This window comes from Equus asinus, chromosome 3 (assembly GCF_041296235.1).
Source record: "Equus asinus isolate D_3611 breed Donkey chromosome 3, EquAss-T2T_v2, whole genome shotgun sequence".
Lineage (NCBI taxonomy): Eukaryota > Metazoa > Chordata > Mammalia > Perissodactyla > Equidae > Equus > Equus asinus.
Window position 1 is genome coordinate 7221872 of NC_091792.1, and position 14950 is coordinate 7236821.

The 14950-nt window shown below is 36.8% G+C and overlaps 1 protein-coding gene across 3 annotated transcripts in view; it reads right to left on the minus strand.

The window, feature by feature from the left end:
• Positions 1 to 205: 205 nt before the first annotated feature.
• Positions 206 to 14950, minus strand: part of ZGRF1 (zinc finger GRF-type containing 1) — a 65628-nt gene continuing 50883 nt past the window's right edge. For all 3 annotated transcript variants that reach the window (XM_070504602.1, XM_044767373.2, XM_044767372.2), the window contains 8 exons: positions 8832 to 8909; positions 8490 to 8637; positions 5764 to 5891; positions 3974 to 4097; positions 2295 to 2471; positions 2025 to 2159; positions 1054 to 1315; positions 206 to 878 (listed from right to left, as the gene is read on the minus strand). In XM_070504602.1, the coding sequence (XP_070360703.1) occupies positions 721 to 878; positions 1054 to 1315; positions 2025 to 2159; positions 2295 to 2471; positions 3974 to 4097; positions 5764 to 5891; positions 8490 to 8637; positions 8832 to 8909 (1210 nt within the window). In that variant the 3' untranslated portion in view covers positions 206 to 720. The remainder of the gene's footprint in view (positions 879 to 1053; positions 1316 to 2024; positions 2160 to 2294; positions 2472 to 3973; positions 4098 to 5763; positions 5892 to 8489; positions 8638 to 8831; positions 8910 to 14950) is intronic.

Genomic DNA, 14950 nt, shown 5'->3' on the forward strand with positions numbered 1-14950 from the left:
TACTTCTTTAAAGTTTTATTTTGAATCTGTTTTTACTTATAAAATGACAGGGAATTATATTTATTTTTAAAAGATTCTGATAGAGCTATAGTTCAGAAAGAGTGTGTTGGTATAACTGTGTAGCCACGTTCTCACAGACGAGCTTTTGAGATACTCACTTATTTTTATTTATTTTTTTTAAAGATTTTTAATTTTTCCTTTTTTTCTCACAAAGCCCCCGGGTACATAGTTGTGTATTTTTAGTTGTGGGTCCTTCTAAATTGTGGCACGTGGGATGCCGCCTCATCATGGCTTGATGAGCGGTGCCATGTCGGCGCCCAGGATCCAAACCGGCGAAACCCTGGGCTACCAAGCGGAGCGTGCGAACTTAACCACTTGGCCATGGGGCCGACCCCGAGATAGTCACTTATTTTTGAAGTAACATTGGCATTCCACAGGAAGGCTTTGTCCTGCCCCTTGCAAATTCATTTCCTTAGCAAACAGAAGCCATAATTTTTAGAAAAAATTTAATTTTATTAGTAAGATTTTATATCTTCAACATCTGCCTATTTTAATATAAGTAATGTATACTTTTTTGAAGAGCAAATTTTTTATATGTGTTTCTTTAATGTTATTTAACTATCATGAACTACCTTTTTCGATAACAAGTATTTTGGGGTAGTAAAAATATAAAAAATGTACAGTGTAAAATAAATTTGAATTTATATAAATACAAAATATCTAGACCACATCCTTTTGTGAATGAGATTTATCTTTGGATTTATCTTTTTCACTCTTTTTCTTCTGTTTTTCTTCTGCTTGTTTTTCAAAATAATCTTTAAGGAGATGGTTCAGCTGTGGTTCACACTGGCTTGAATGTTGTAATCCGCCTTCCCTTCCTTAAAAAGATAGAAAATATGAGCCAACTATACTTTAGTGTGGTTCCCAATTTATCATTTCAGTCATCTCCCACAGTGGCAAATTTGGAGCTGTTCCTACATGAACCACTCCAAGAACTAACCTAAAAGTCAGTTTTAATTCAAAATGCTTGAATTCAACACATTTTTATTTTACCTTCACAGTGTTGGATCACACGCCCCCATAGTCGATTTTTCCTCAAACAGGCTAAATTTCCCACAATCAACAAATGCCTCCTTCCTCTGGTCAATGCAACGTTCATTCTCTTTTCTGAGTCAATGAATCCTACTTGTCTCGTCCTTACACAGGACAGAATAATGATCTCCTTCTCAGCTCCCTGGAAAGCATCTACTGTGGACACCTGCACAGCTTTAAGATGAGGATGGTCGAAGTCCGCGGCACTCAGTAAGTGACACAGCTGTGGGGGAAGAAGACAGGGATCGGGCAGTGCAGAGACCATGAAGAACTTAAGCCCTGAACCTACTCGCAGCGACCATTTCAATTTAACGAACAGTGGATAATTTTCATTTTCTTTATGACTCACATAGATTTAGCTAGATAGTTTCTAAAATGATAGATAAACAACTAGATGACAATATAAATTATGACACAAAATCAAAAGTGATGACTTATCTATTCCTGGGGAACTCATTTGGATATGCTAATTTAGAGTTGACAAACTAATAATGAAACGGATGAAAAATACTAAAAAAAAAACTGGTTAGAAGTAATTGGCTCATGTGTATATTAATATCTGGTATCTATCTTTGATTTACTGATAAAATGTAATAATAATGAAAGAACATTCTGGAAAACAGAGATTCAATCCCATCTGTCCCAAAACACAAAGCATACACCACATTTTCTTCCCTCTAATTTGTTTATTTGCATTTTTGCCTCAACAGCTGTAAAGTGAATTTAATTAAACCTTGTTAGGTTTACATTTAATTATACAGAAAAAAAGCCAGACGAGACAAAAATCAGAATGTTTCTTTTTTAATATATTAACTATAGTCCCCAAAGTTTTTCAAGCACCAAACCAAACTACTACAAATGTAATATCAAATACTGTAATATAAAATTATAATATTTAATAGATGATAAATATCATAATATGTAATACAAACCTTGTACATCTGGGATTTGTATAATGTTATCACCCCAATCAGAGAGCCCGAGATTCCACTTGCAATCAGTGATTGAATCAGCTTGAGTGTAAAAGCAGCTTCTGCCACATTATGAAAGCTGTTATCTCTTTCAATCTGGAATAAGAAACAGACCCTAAATTCTGTTTCCCAGAAAGGCTATGGAAAGACCAAGGAAATCATACAAACGACAATGAAATTAAACCAGGAAACTAAACCGTGTTGACTCTCATCAAAATTAATGTCATTTACCTGTTCCAGTCCTTTGACATTATAGAAACACAGCGTTGGTAGCCATTCCAATAAAGGGCTCCTCTCTGTTTCCGAAACACCGTTTATGAGGTTTCCTTCATAAAACAGATCATTAGCAATAGCACTGATCGCAGGGTGACAGCGGTACTGGGTTCTCAATAGAACTGGCTTGTGACCCTTAGAAGGTTAAATGCAGAAATATAAAAATTAAAACAGCATTTTTTTTCTTAGAAAAAAAAGTACTTTAAAATTTAAAAATATTGCCATATTGAACCAGCCCTGATGGCCTAGTGGTTAAAGTTTGGCGCACTCCACTTTGGCGGCCCACGTTCAGTTCCCGGTCGTGGAACCACACCACTTGTCTGTCAGTGGCCATGCTGTGGTGGCTCACACAGAAGAACTAGAAGCACTTATAACTAGAATATACAACTATGTACTGGGGCTTTGGTGAGGGAAAAAAAGAGGGTAAGATTGGCAATAGATGTTAGCTCAGGGCAAATCTTTCCCAGCAAATAAATAAACAAATAAATAAATAAAAATAAAGCCATATTTTGCTCTTAGTAAATGAATTATGACCATGATAAAACAGACTGTAAATAAAAATAATTTTTAAAAATTACTAAAAATATTCCTGGTAAACTATTATTACACCACCGAATTATAAAATATAAAAGAAGTTTGCACCTAACATTATGCTTTCATAATCTATGCGGAGTTGGTCTAACACTAATTGAAAAAGAATCTTTAAAAGCATTAGAAAGTGTTGTTGATAACTCATTTATTAATTTTCCTCCTTGGGTACAAGCTATGTTTCATTCTGAATCTTCAAAGAAGTTTCTAATTTTGTTAAGCCCTCACAAAGTCAAGTCCCATCTACATTAGGGCTCTTCTGGAGCACATTCTTTATTTGCAAAATGTTCGCAAAATGTTCCGTAGTATTGTTTCAACATTTTGAATAGCTACAAGATATTCTAATAATAATGATACATAATAAAATGTTGGATTAATGATCACATAGACAATGTATCTTCTATGGGGGAAAAACATGCAAGAAAAACATCAATCCTCAGTACTCTTTAGGGAAACAGTATGTGGATAAGTTGAAGTCGGTGGGCATGGGAAACCTCTGACAAAAAGCTTTAGGTATAAAAATGCTCAAAGGATCATTGTTTATAACTTAAAACAACATTAGAGAGGGGCTGGCCCTGTGGCCAAGTCGTTAAGTTCGCACGCTCTGCTTCGGCGGCCCAGGGTTTCCCTCGTTCGAATCCTGGGCATGGACCTGGCACCACTCATCAGGCCATGCTGGGGCAGTGTCCCACATAGCGGAACCAGAGGGACCTACAACTAGAGTGTGCAGCTGTATGCTGGGGGACTTTGGGGAGAAGAAAAAAATACAGGAAAAGACTGGCAACAGATGTTGGCTCAGGTGCCAATCCTCAAAAAAAAAAAAAAAAATGGGCAAAGAACTTGAATAGACGTTTTTCTAATGATCAGTGCATGAAAAAATCCTCAACATCATTAGTCACTAGGGAAATCACAATGAGATTCCACTTCATGTCCATTAGGGTAGCTATTATCAAAAAAAAAAAAAAGCGTTGGTGAAGATGTAGAGAAATTGGAATCTACACAATATATAAACAATAAATGATAAATCTATATGAATTTAGCAGTGTTACCATTAAGCAAAGTCGATCAAAAAGAGTTTGTTCCAATCCATTTTCATGAGCTGCATCAGAACCCTGAACAGTAGGAGGAAGCTGTTTGGGATCTCCAACAAGAATGAGCTTTTCACACTCAAACCTAAAGACAGAATTCCAAAAATTAATCTAAGCAATGAGAAAAGCATGCATTCACATCATTTATTGCACTATTTTCTAAAATCTATTTCAAAGAATTCGAATACCATGAAGTGTTCTGAGAACTAACAAGGCTTAGTAGTGCTAATAAGTGTATTAAAAGGCTTTGAACAGTTATGCAGTAAAGAATCCTTTACATAACTTTATTCTTTTCCACATAAAACCTATAAGTGTCCCCCGCCCCTGCATGGAATTGGTATTTCACAGAACACACTTTGAGAAACAGTGATTTTTAGAATCAATAAACTTAGACTTGGAAGCTTTCTTAGGAGTCATTTGGCTTAAAGCCTTGCTTTAGAGATGAAGTAAATTAGGCTCTCAGGCTCAGTAAATTAGGCTAAATGTCTTTCTAAATAGAGGTGGGATACAATGGGAAAAAGTCAAAGTTTTATAGAGAAACCTATATCCAAATCTCAGCTCTGTTGTATTCCATGGACACAGCAAGTTTTCTAATCTCTCCGGGCTTCAGTATTCTTATTGGTAACCTAGAGGTAATAGCACTCTGCATGGCTGTTGGAAGGATTTAATCAAGCATGCAATGTGTTTAGTATAGAGTAGGTGCTCCACAAGTGTCACGCCTCCACCCTCCGTGCAGGGCCTCACCCTTCCTCCACACTGGCTCCTGAGTAGGGTGACCAACTCATCCTGGTTTGCCCAGGACTGTCCCAGTTTAAACACTGAAAGCCCCACGATGCAGGAAGCTTCCAACTCCTGGGGGAATCATGACCGTTGGTACCCTACTCCCTCATTAACTGGGACAGAGTAAGCACCAGAACTCAGGCCTACTGAGTCCAAGTCTCTTACTCTTTCCCCACCTTTAGGATTCCTCAGTAAGAGATACTTTAAAAGTACAAGGTTTCAATTGGCTGAGTCAGCTTAGAAGATTGCATGGTGTTCTCAATTTTAGTAGACAAATTTTCATTTTCAACTGAGTTTTCTTTATACACTCTATATCCTTTCATAATCTTAAATTATTTTCAGAACCTAAACACTGGAATTATATCAAGGTAAGGGAACTGAAGCACATTCTTCAGTAGAGTTAGATTCTCAAAACTATGACTAAAGAGGACCTTTAATCCAGTTGAGAAATCTGCAGGGTTCCAGTAGAATCCTAGCACTAGTGCTATCAAGGCTTTCAGGGTTATGTGATCCAAATATCTAAACCGTGATCTAACAAATTTTTTTTTAATTTTTTTTTTTGAGGAAGACTAGCCCTGAGTTAACATCTGCCAATCCTCCTATTTTTGCTGAGGAAGACTGGCCCTGAGCTAACATCCGTGCCCATCTTCCTCTACTTTCTATGTGGGACGCCTACCACAGCATTGCTTGACAATCAGTGCCATGTCCGCACCCAGGATTCGAATGGGCAAACCCTGGGCCGCTGAAGCAGAACGTGCACACTTAACCACTGCGTCACCCGGCTGGCCCCCTAACAAAATTTTGATACATTGAATCCCCCCCAAATTTCCCTCTGCATTCTATTAAAAAATAAGTTTAGTACTTGAATTGCTAAAAATTTTCACAAAAGTATGGTAAGAGTTTAAGCTGAGGAAATGTTTGAAAAAATTGTGACATCTGAGTGCCCTTTGGAAAAGAATCTTTTAGGTTACCTTGCAATAGGAAGGAGAGAGGCCGGCTCAGTTATCTGACTACACTCATCCAGCACAACCACAGGAAATTTAAGCTCATTCATGCACGGGAACGGGCAGGCCGCACAGGTAGCTCCAACTACTCGAACCTTTATTACAAGAATGGTACTGATTAACAACCATTAAAAAAGGTAAGAGAATGTTTTCACCAAAGAACTTGCAGGCTAAAATCAGAAATGAGCTAGGCCTAATTAGTGACAATCAGAAATCATGGGTCACTTTATTTCCACATTTTCATTACTCCCACATTAGAAATGGAAATCACAGAATATAGGCCACAAGCCCATTAATAAGAACAAATAAAAGGCACATTTTGATATTCGGAAGGAAAGTATTATATCAAGGATTTTTAAAACATTAAGGTAATGTACACATTTTATCCTTCTAGATGAGGCTGAATAAACACAACATGCATTGTTATCAACACAGGCCAGAGCTCTCCACAAGGAGCACTGAACACGCTAACAAACGGTCCTTTGCTTAAACTTCAAGCACACTAGTATTCTGACTTATTTAAGAAGATAAAGATGGCTAACTAATTCTGAACAACAGTAAGTTTAAGTGGACTTGTAGCCTGTAAGTATATTCGAATCTTATAAGTCTCAAGGCAAAAGGCCTGATAAAAGCTAATATTTTATCTCTGGAACTAAACATAAATAAGAGGAAAATCGATGAATTTTCTAAGCGGATGTGGGTATCGGCCTAGCAGTCTACTGCACAGTCTACTAATGGTCTGTGCACACATCTACACACACACACATGCTTTACAAATTAAATGCTGCCTCCACAGATCCTGTGAAACAAGAAAATATTCTAAACACATTATTTTCTTTAATAATAAATAATATTCATCACATATAAGACCTTTGTCAGGTTTTCCTTCTTTTGTTAAAAACAAAAACAAAAATCCTAAAGCCATATTTATATTAGAAACTCCACAGTTTTTAAACATTCGGTTCTTCTAAAACGATCCAGGAAAGGACACCCTTGTAGCAATATACACTGCTCTTGGTACCACTCTCAAATACCATCTGCTATGTAATTTCTGGTAACTGTATCTGACAAAAACAACCTTAGAATGAGAACCCTAGAGTTATGAATCAGGAAGCAATTTTTTCACTTAAATATCTAATACGAAAACCTAAAGAACTAAGCTTTTTCTTTAAAAATAAGTTTCATTGTAAAGATATGTCACTTTAGCAATGTGTCAGGTCTAACCGGACCTTGGAAGTTTGTTAGAGAAAACCTGTAAAAAAAGTTTCCTCTAAGAGTTTTCATTTGTGAACAGGCAATACCAATGAGTAGCAGATTATGGTAACTCAGCTTTCACTTAGAAAGTTATCAAAGAAACCATTAATTCTTACATATCACTATTGTGTTGGATAAGTGAGTAAAATGGTAAATAGTTTACATAAATGACTAATTGGCATTAATTGAACACAGTCAAACCAAGCCCTTCTGGATTTGGTTGGGGAGAAGGGAGTAGAGTCAGTTACTCTGTAACTCAGATAATAGAAAGCTAGTCTGGAGCCTTCTAAGGACATGTTGTAGACTGGTTATATTTCCAATTTCCCCTTCCTCTCTGTGAGAGTGTGGCACATCCACACCCTCTGCCATGTGACTTTGCAGTGCTTCCCACCAGAGAAATAGGTGGAGTATATTTCCCTGTCCCCACGATGTTGGGCATGGCCATATGACCTCTTATAGCAAATGGAGTGTTAGAGGACATGAGATGAACAGAAGCTCTAAATGCATTTGTGTGACCTAGCCTGCTCTCTTGCACTTCTGCCATCTATCAGGAGAAGGCCATCATGCCACAGGCAACTGTTCCAGAATGAGAGACCTGACCCATAGCCTTAAGCTGAGTCATGCCAACTGATCTGTAGAGTCCTAGGTTTGTTGTCTTAAAGTACTGAGATTTTATTTGTTAAGCAGCATTATTTCAGCAATAGCTGACCAATAGAGGGTCCCAAGCATGCTGATTTTCCTGAATCTCTTGCAGAAAATGACCAACGTCCACATGGTCCAAGAAGCCAACAAGCTTCTTCCCCTCCATCCCTTTACTTTTCCCCATGCTCTCCTTTCATGGGAGGAAGCTACTAATTGGCTTCTTTTCCCCTACCAGCTGATGCCCAAGCTGCCCTGGATCAGAAGCTGATAAAGGGGATGATGCTACTTGTTATAGCCTGGGATCCTGTATGTCCAGTCTTGGCTCCTAATACAGAAGCAAGTGTCGGAGCCTCCTACATTCTTGGATATAGACAGACTTTGAAAGGCTTGGCTTTCTAGGAGCTCTCCTAAATTAAAGACAAATTTCACTTGGATATTTTGCCCAGGGTCAGACTTTCTCTTCCTCTATTTCTTCCAGAGAAAAAAAAGCCAAGTTTCATTTAATTTGCCAGGAATTGATTCCTACCTCTTCCCTTTCCTCTTTAAGCTTACTAAAAGATAATCAAACAGACAAAGGGAGAAAGGATGATTCAGTCATGGTGAGTTGGATTTGTTCACAAATTTAAAGAATGCTTTACAATAAAATAACAAGCACTGGATAGACATGCACATTAAATCTAAGCTATCATAGTCGTTTGTGGTAATTTAAAGGAAATATCCCCCATCAACAGGACTAACATAAATCTGAATAGCATATATAAATGATAAAGAAACCAACGGAAGCTGTTGCCCCTCACCTGCTTCAGGAGGGTTTTATTGGTCCCCAGTTTATGCTGCTCAATACTTTTCCTCACATAGACTTTTTCCACAGGAGTCAGGTCTTCTTTCATCAATGCATGTAGTTCTTTTAATTGCTCATTTTCATTTTCTGAGCCAGCATGCAAGCTAAAAGCAGAATTATATAATTTATTCCATTTTTCATAATACCATAAAAAGTAAAACACAGATTTTCTAAGTCAACCAAAAAAAAGATAAGGCTTTCTTCACTCTTCTTCAAAAACCAATTTTAGGGTAAGAGTTACATAAAACTATTATACTTTTCTGAACATTCAGCAACTTCCAGAATTTAGCATTCTTACCTATAAGGTAAAATTGGCTTGGCAATCTTCCTAACACTCCCAACTCTGACAAACTTTTCAAATCCAAGACCGAGAAGCCTTTAAAGAACACAAGGTAAAACAGATTCTGATTATTTAGAAAGAAGAATATAAAGTAAGGTTTCATATAATATTTACGTTATGAAAATTAATTTTGTGCAACAGTATATTTTATAGTTATATAATTCAATGTAAAATGCCAAAACTCAAAGTAAATGGAATGTAGCTAAAAGACTTTTGTATATAATGCATTTTATAGAGAATTTTTAAATACGTATTATCTTATGTTGAGGGCTCATTAAATGTTCATAAAATACTGATGTTACTATTTATCACTAATCAAATTGCCCCTAAAGACATATGAAAGCAATAGCTACCATACATTTACCATCGAGATTTATTAGGAACAGTGTTAGCCTCTTTATGTGCACTATCTCGTTTAATATCATTACAGCTCTGCACTAAATCTCATCTTAAAGAGGACACTGAAACTCAGAAGTGAGGCCACACAGCCAGGAAGTGGAGTCAGCTGTGATTCAAATCTGGGCAAGTGTGTCTACCTGCAAAGGCTGTGACGGCTCTTCTACATGCCTTACCCCAACTCAGGGCCTGCTAATGCCGCAGCCCTCACCTGCCCTTCCCTCTTATGATCTTACAGCTCCAGCTCTGGGCGAGGAACAGAGCAGGAGCTCAATGAACATCCAGTCTCTAAAACGTCTTCTCCCACCTCAAATGGGAATTAAAGAGCCAGAAAACTAAAGAAGCTATGGCTCCCCAAACATAGTTTTCCTAAATATTTTTGAAGCAATTTGTTCAATGTCAATACATGAATAGGTTTCAATTTTTGCATTTTTCATAGTCCTCATCTTGGAGAATAGTCAGCTACTTTTCAGTCTGAAAACCTAGTTTACATTTTTCCCAATGCCAGTGTGTGTTAATTCTGTGATAATAAAGGGTGCAGTAGCCTCACTGTACTGCTACCATAGGGTAAAAAGTATGTTTCATTTCTTCTCAAGAAACTCTGTGTCCTCTCCTGTCCATTACAATTGGAATACATGGTCCACATGCACAGGTAAACGTTACCTCAGTGTGAAGAAATATGTGGTCCAGCCTATACACAGTTGAGCTATATATGCTAATTACACATTCACATTACTCAAGTCCTTATCAGAGGTTTAAGCATTAAAGAATCTCTACTGAATGTTTTGTTGCCTTTTAACTTTCAGTGCTCACCTTCCCTCTTCATTCTACTTGATTTTTTCTTTTCTAATAGTCTACAGCTAAATTTTCATCTCAGGCTGAGCAATCTAAAGTTCTTGCCTGTCTAGTCTCCATGTCTCTTCATTGACTTGAATCAAAAAATGTCCTCAGCTGCTTTTTTAGATTACTCAGCAGAGTGCACCCTGGCAGAACCTTTCTGAAGGGCAATTTTGCAAAGCATATGAGGAAGCTTAAAAATGTTCATATCTTTTATACTAGGCGTAGGGCTTTTTCCCAAGGAAAGAATCAGAAAAGAAGACAAAGATTGATGTTTAAGGATCTTTGTCACAATATTATTTACAATGGCAAAAATCTGGAAAGAGTACAAAAACAGGTGCAAAGATCAATGGAACAGAATTGAATGCCCAGAAATAAAACCACACATCTATAGACAGCTAATCTTCGACAAAGGAGCTGAGGGCATACAATGGAAAAAAGAAAGTCTTTTCAACAAATGGTGGTGGGAAAACTGGAAAGCCACATGTAAAAGAATGAAAATTGACCATTCTTTTTCACCATTCACAAAAATAAACTCGAAATGGATCAAAGACCTAAAGGTAAGGCCTGAAACCATAAGGCTTCTAGAAGTAAATATAGGCAGTACTCTCTTTGACATCAGTATCAAAAGGATCTTTTGAGACACCACGTCTTCTCAGACAAGGGAAACAATAGAAAGAATAAACAAATGGGACTTCATCAGACTAAAGAGCTTCTTCAAGGCAAGGGAAAACAGGACTGAAACAAAAAAACAACCCACCAATTGGGAAAAAATATTTGCAAATCATATATCCAACAAAGGGTTAATCTCCATACTATATAAAGAATGCACACAACCCAACAACAAAAAAATCAAACAACCTGATCAAAACATGGTCAGGGGACATGAACAGACGTTTCTCCAAAGAAGATATACGGATGGCCAATAGGCACATGAAAAGCTGCTCATCATCACTGATCATCAAGGAGATGCAAATCAAAACTACACTAAGATATCACCTTACACCCATTAGAATGGCAAAAATAACCAAAACAAAAAGTAACAAATGTTGGAGAGGGTGTGGAGAAAAAGGAACCCTCATACACAGCTGGTGGGAATGCAAACTGGTGCAGCCACTATGGAAAACAGTGTGGAGGTTTCTCAAAAAGTTAAAAATAGAAATACCATATGACCCAGCCATTCCACTACTGGGTATCTATCCAAAGAACTTGAAATCAGCAATTCCAAAAGTCCCACGCACCCCTATGTTCATTGCAGCATTATTTACAATAGCCAAGACATGGAAGCAACCTAAGTGCCCATCAACTGATGATTGGATAAAGAAGACATGGTATATATATACAATGGAATACTACTCAGCCATAAAAAGGATAAAATTGTCCCATTCACAACAACATGGATGGACCCTGAGGGTGTTATGTTAAGTGAAATAAACCAGATAGAGAAAGACAATCTCTGTATGACTCCACTCAAAGGTGGAAGTTAAACATGTAGACAAAGAGAACAGGGGGCCGGCTGGGTGGTGCAACAGCTAAGTTCGCATGTTCCCCTTCTTGGCCGCCCAGGGTTTACTGGTTTGGATCCTGGGTGCGGACATGGCACCGCTTGGCAAAAGCCATGCTGTAGTAGGTGTCCCACATATAAAGTAGAGGAAGATGGGCATGGATGTTAGCTCAGGGCCAGTCTTCCTCACCAAAAAAGAGGAGGATTGGTAGTAGTTATCTCAGGGCTAATCTTCCTAAAGAAAAAAAGCTGGGCAAGGGCCAAAAATGTGGAGACTAAACAACACACTACTGAATAGCCAATGGATCATTGAAGAAATTAAAGGAGAAATCAAAAATATTTGGAGACAAATGAGAATGAAAATACACCATACCAACTCATATGGGATGTAGTAAAAGTGGTTCTAAGAGGGAAATACATAGCAATACAGAACTAGCTTAACAAACAAGAAAAATCTCAAATAAGCAATCTTCAACTACACCTAACAGAATTAGAAAAAGAAGAGCAAACAAAGCCCAAAGTCAGCAGAAGGGAGATAATAAAAATTAGAGCAGAAATAAATGAAATTGAAATTAAAAAAAAAACAGTAGAAAGGATCAATGAAACAAAGAGCTGGTTCTTTCAGAAGATAAACAAAATTGACAAATCCTTAGCCAGACTCACTGAGAAAAAAAGAGAGAAGACTCAAATAAATAAAATTAGAAGTGAAAGAGGAGAAATTACAATGGATACCATAGAAATACAAAGGGTTATAAGAGAATACTATGAAAAACTATATGCCAACCAAGTGGACAATCTAGAAGAAATGGATAAATTCTTAGACTCATACAACCTCCCAAAACTGAACCAAGAAGAAATAGAGAATCTGAATAGACCAATCACAAGTAAATAGATTGAAACACAAATCAAAAACCTCCCCGAAAATAAAAGTCCAGGACCAGATGGCTTCTCTGGAGAATTCTACCAAACATTAAAAGAAGATTTACTACCTATCCTTTTCAAACTACTCCAAAAAACTGAGGAAGACAGAACACTTCTGTCTTCTCATTCTACATGGCCAACATCACTCTGATGCCAAAGCCAGACAAGGACAACACAAAGAAGGAAAATTATAGGCCAATATCGCTGGTGAATATATTGGCAAACTAAATACAGCAATATACATCAAAAAGATCATATACCATGATCAAGTGGGATTGATACCAGGGACACAGGGATGGTTCAACATCCACAAATCAATCAATGTGATACACCATTAACAAAATGAGGACTAAAAACCACATGATCATCTCAATAGAGGCAGAGAAAGCATTTGACAAGATCCAACATCCATTTATGATAAAAAAAAAAACTCTCAATAAAATGGATATAGAAGGAAAGTACTTCAACATAATAAAGGCCATATATGATAAAACCACTGCCAACATCATAGTCAATGGGGAAAATCTGAAAGCCATCCTTCTGAGAACAGGAACAAGACAAGGGTGCCCACTCTCACCACTCTTATTCAACATAGTTCTGGAGGTTTCAGCCAGAGCAATTAGGTGAGAAAAAGAAATAAAAGGAGTCTAAATAGGCAATTAAGAAGTGAAACTCTCGCTGTTTGCAGACAACATGATTTTAGACATAGAAAACCCTAAGGAATCCATCAGAAAACTACTAGAGATAATCAACAACTACAGCAAAGTTACAGGGTACAAAATCAACTTACAAAAATCAGTTGCATTTCTACACTCTAACACTCTAATAACAAACTAAGAGAAAGAGAACTCAAGAATACAATCACATTTACAACCACAACAAAAAGAATAAAATATCTAGGAGTAAATTTAATCAAGGAGGTGAAAGACCTATACAGTGAAAACTATAAGATATGATTGAAAGAAATCAATAATGACATAACGAAATGGAAAGATATTCCATGCACATGGATTAGAAGAATAAATATATTTAAAATGTCCATACTACCTACAGCAATCTACAAATTCAATGCAATCCCAATCAGAATTCCAATGATATTCTTCACAGAAATAGAACAAAGAATCCTAAAATTCATATGGGGCAACCAAAGCAATAGCTAAAGCAATCCTGAGAAAAAAGAACACAGCTGAAGGTGTCACAATCCCTGACTTCAAAATATACTACAAAGCCATAGTAATCAAAACAGCATGGTACTGGTAAAAAAAACAGGCACACAGATCAGTGGAACAGAATTGCAAGTCCAGAAATAAAACGACACATCTACAGATAGCTAATCTTCGACAGAGGAGCTAACATACAATGGAGAAAGCAAAGTCTCTTCAACAAATGGTGTTGGGAAAACTGGACAGCCACATGCAAAAGAATAAAGGTTATCTTTCGCCATACACAAAAATTAACTCAAAATGGATCAAAGACTTGAAGCTAAGACCTGAAATCATAAAACTCCTAGAAGAAAATATAGGCAGTACACTCTTTGACACTGGTCTTAGAAGGATCTTCTCAAATACCACGTCTACTCAGACCAGGGAAACAAAAGAGAAAATAAACAAGTGGGACTTGACCAAACTAAAGAGCATCTGCGAGGCAAAGAAAACCAGGAACAAAACAAAAAGACACCAACTGGGAGAAAATACGTACAAATCATTTATCCAACAAGGGGTTAATCTCCAAACTATACAAAGAACTCACATAACTAAACAACAAAAAAACAAACACCCTGATCAAAAAATGGGCAGAGAATGTGAACAGACATTTTTCCAAAGGAGATGTACAGATGGCCAAAAGGCACATGAAAAGATGTTCAACATCACTAATCATCAGGGAGATGCAAATCAAAACCACACTAAGATATCACCTTACATACGACTTCACTCAGATGTGGAAGATAAACTAACACATGGACAAAGAGAACAGTTTAGTGCTTACCAGAGGGGAAGGAATGGACACAAGGAGTGAAGGGGCACATTTATATGGTGACTGACAAATAACGTACAACTGAAATTTCACAATGTTATAAGCTATTATGACCTCAATAAAAAAAAAATTGCTTAACTAAAGGCTAATCATTGCATATAATAGAGCTATGAAAAATTGTGTTTTCTAAGACGATTTGATATAGAGAAATAATCTTTAAGTAAAAAAAGCAGGACACAAAACAATATATACTGTTGAATACCAAGTTTGGAAAACAAAATGTGTGTGTGTGTATATATATATAAAAAATTTGTAAAGAAATATAATATTATCTGTATAGTCTGCATATTTTCTATCATAAATATTAACATATGTAATTATAAAAGTTAATTTTTAAAAAGCCACTTATAAGTAAAGGATTATTTCTCCTAATTAAACTTCATCA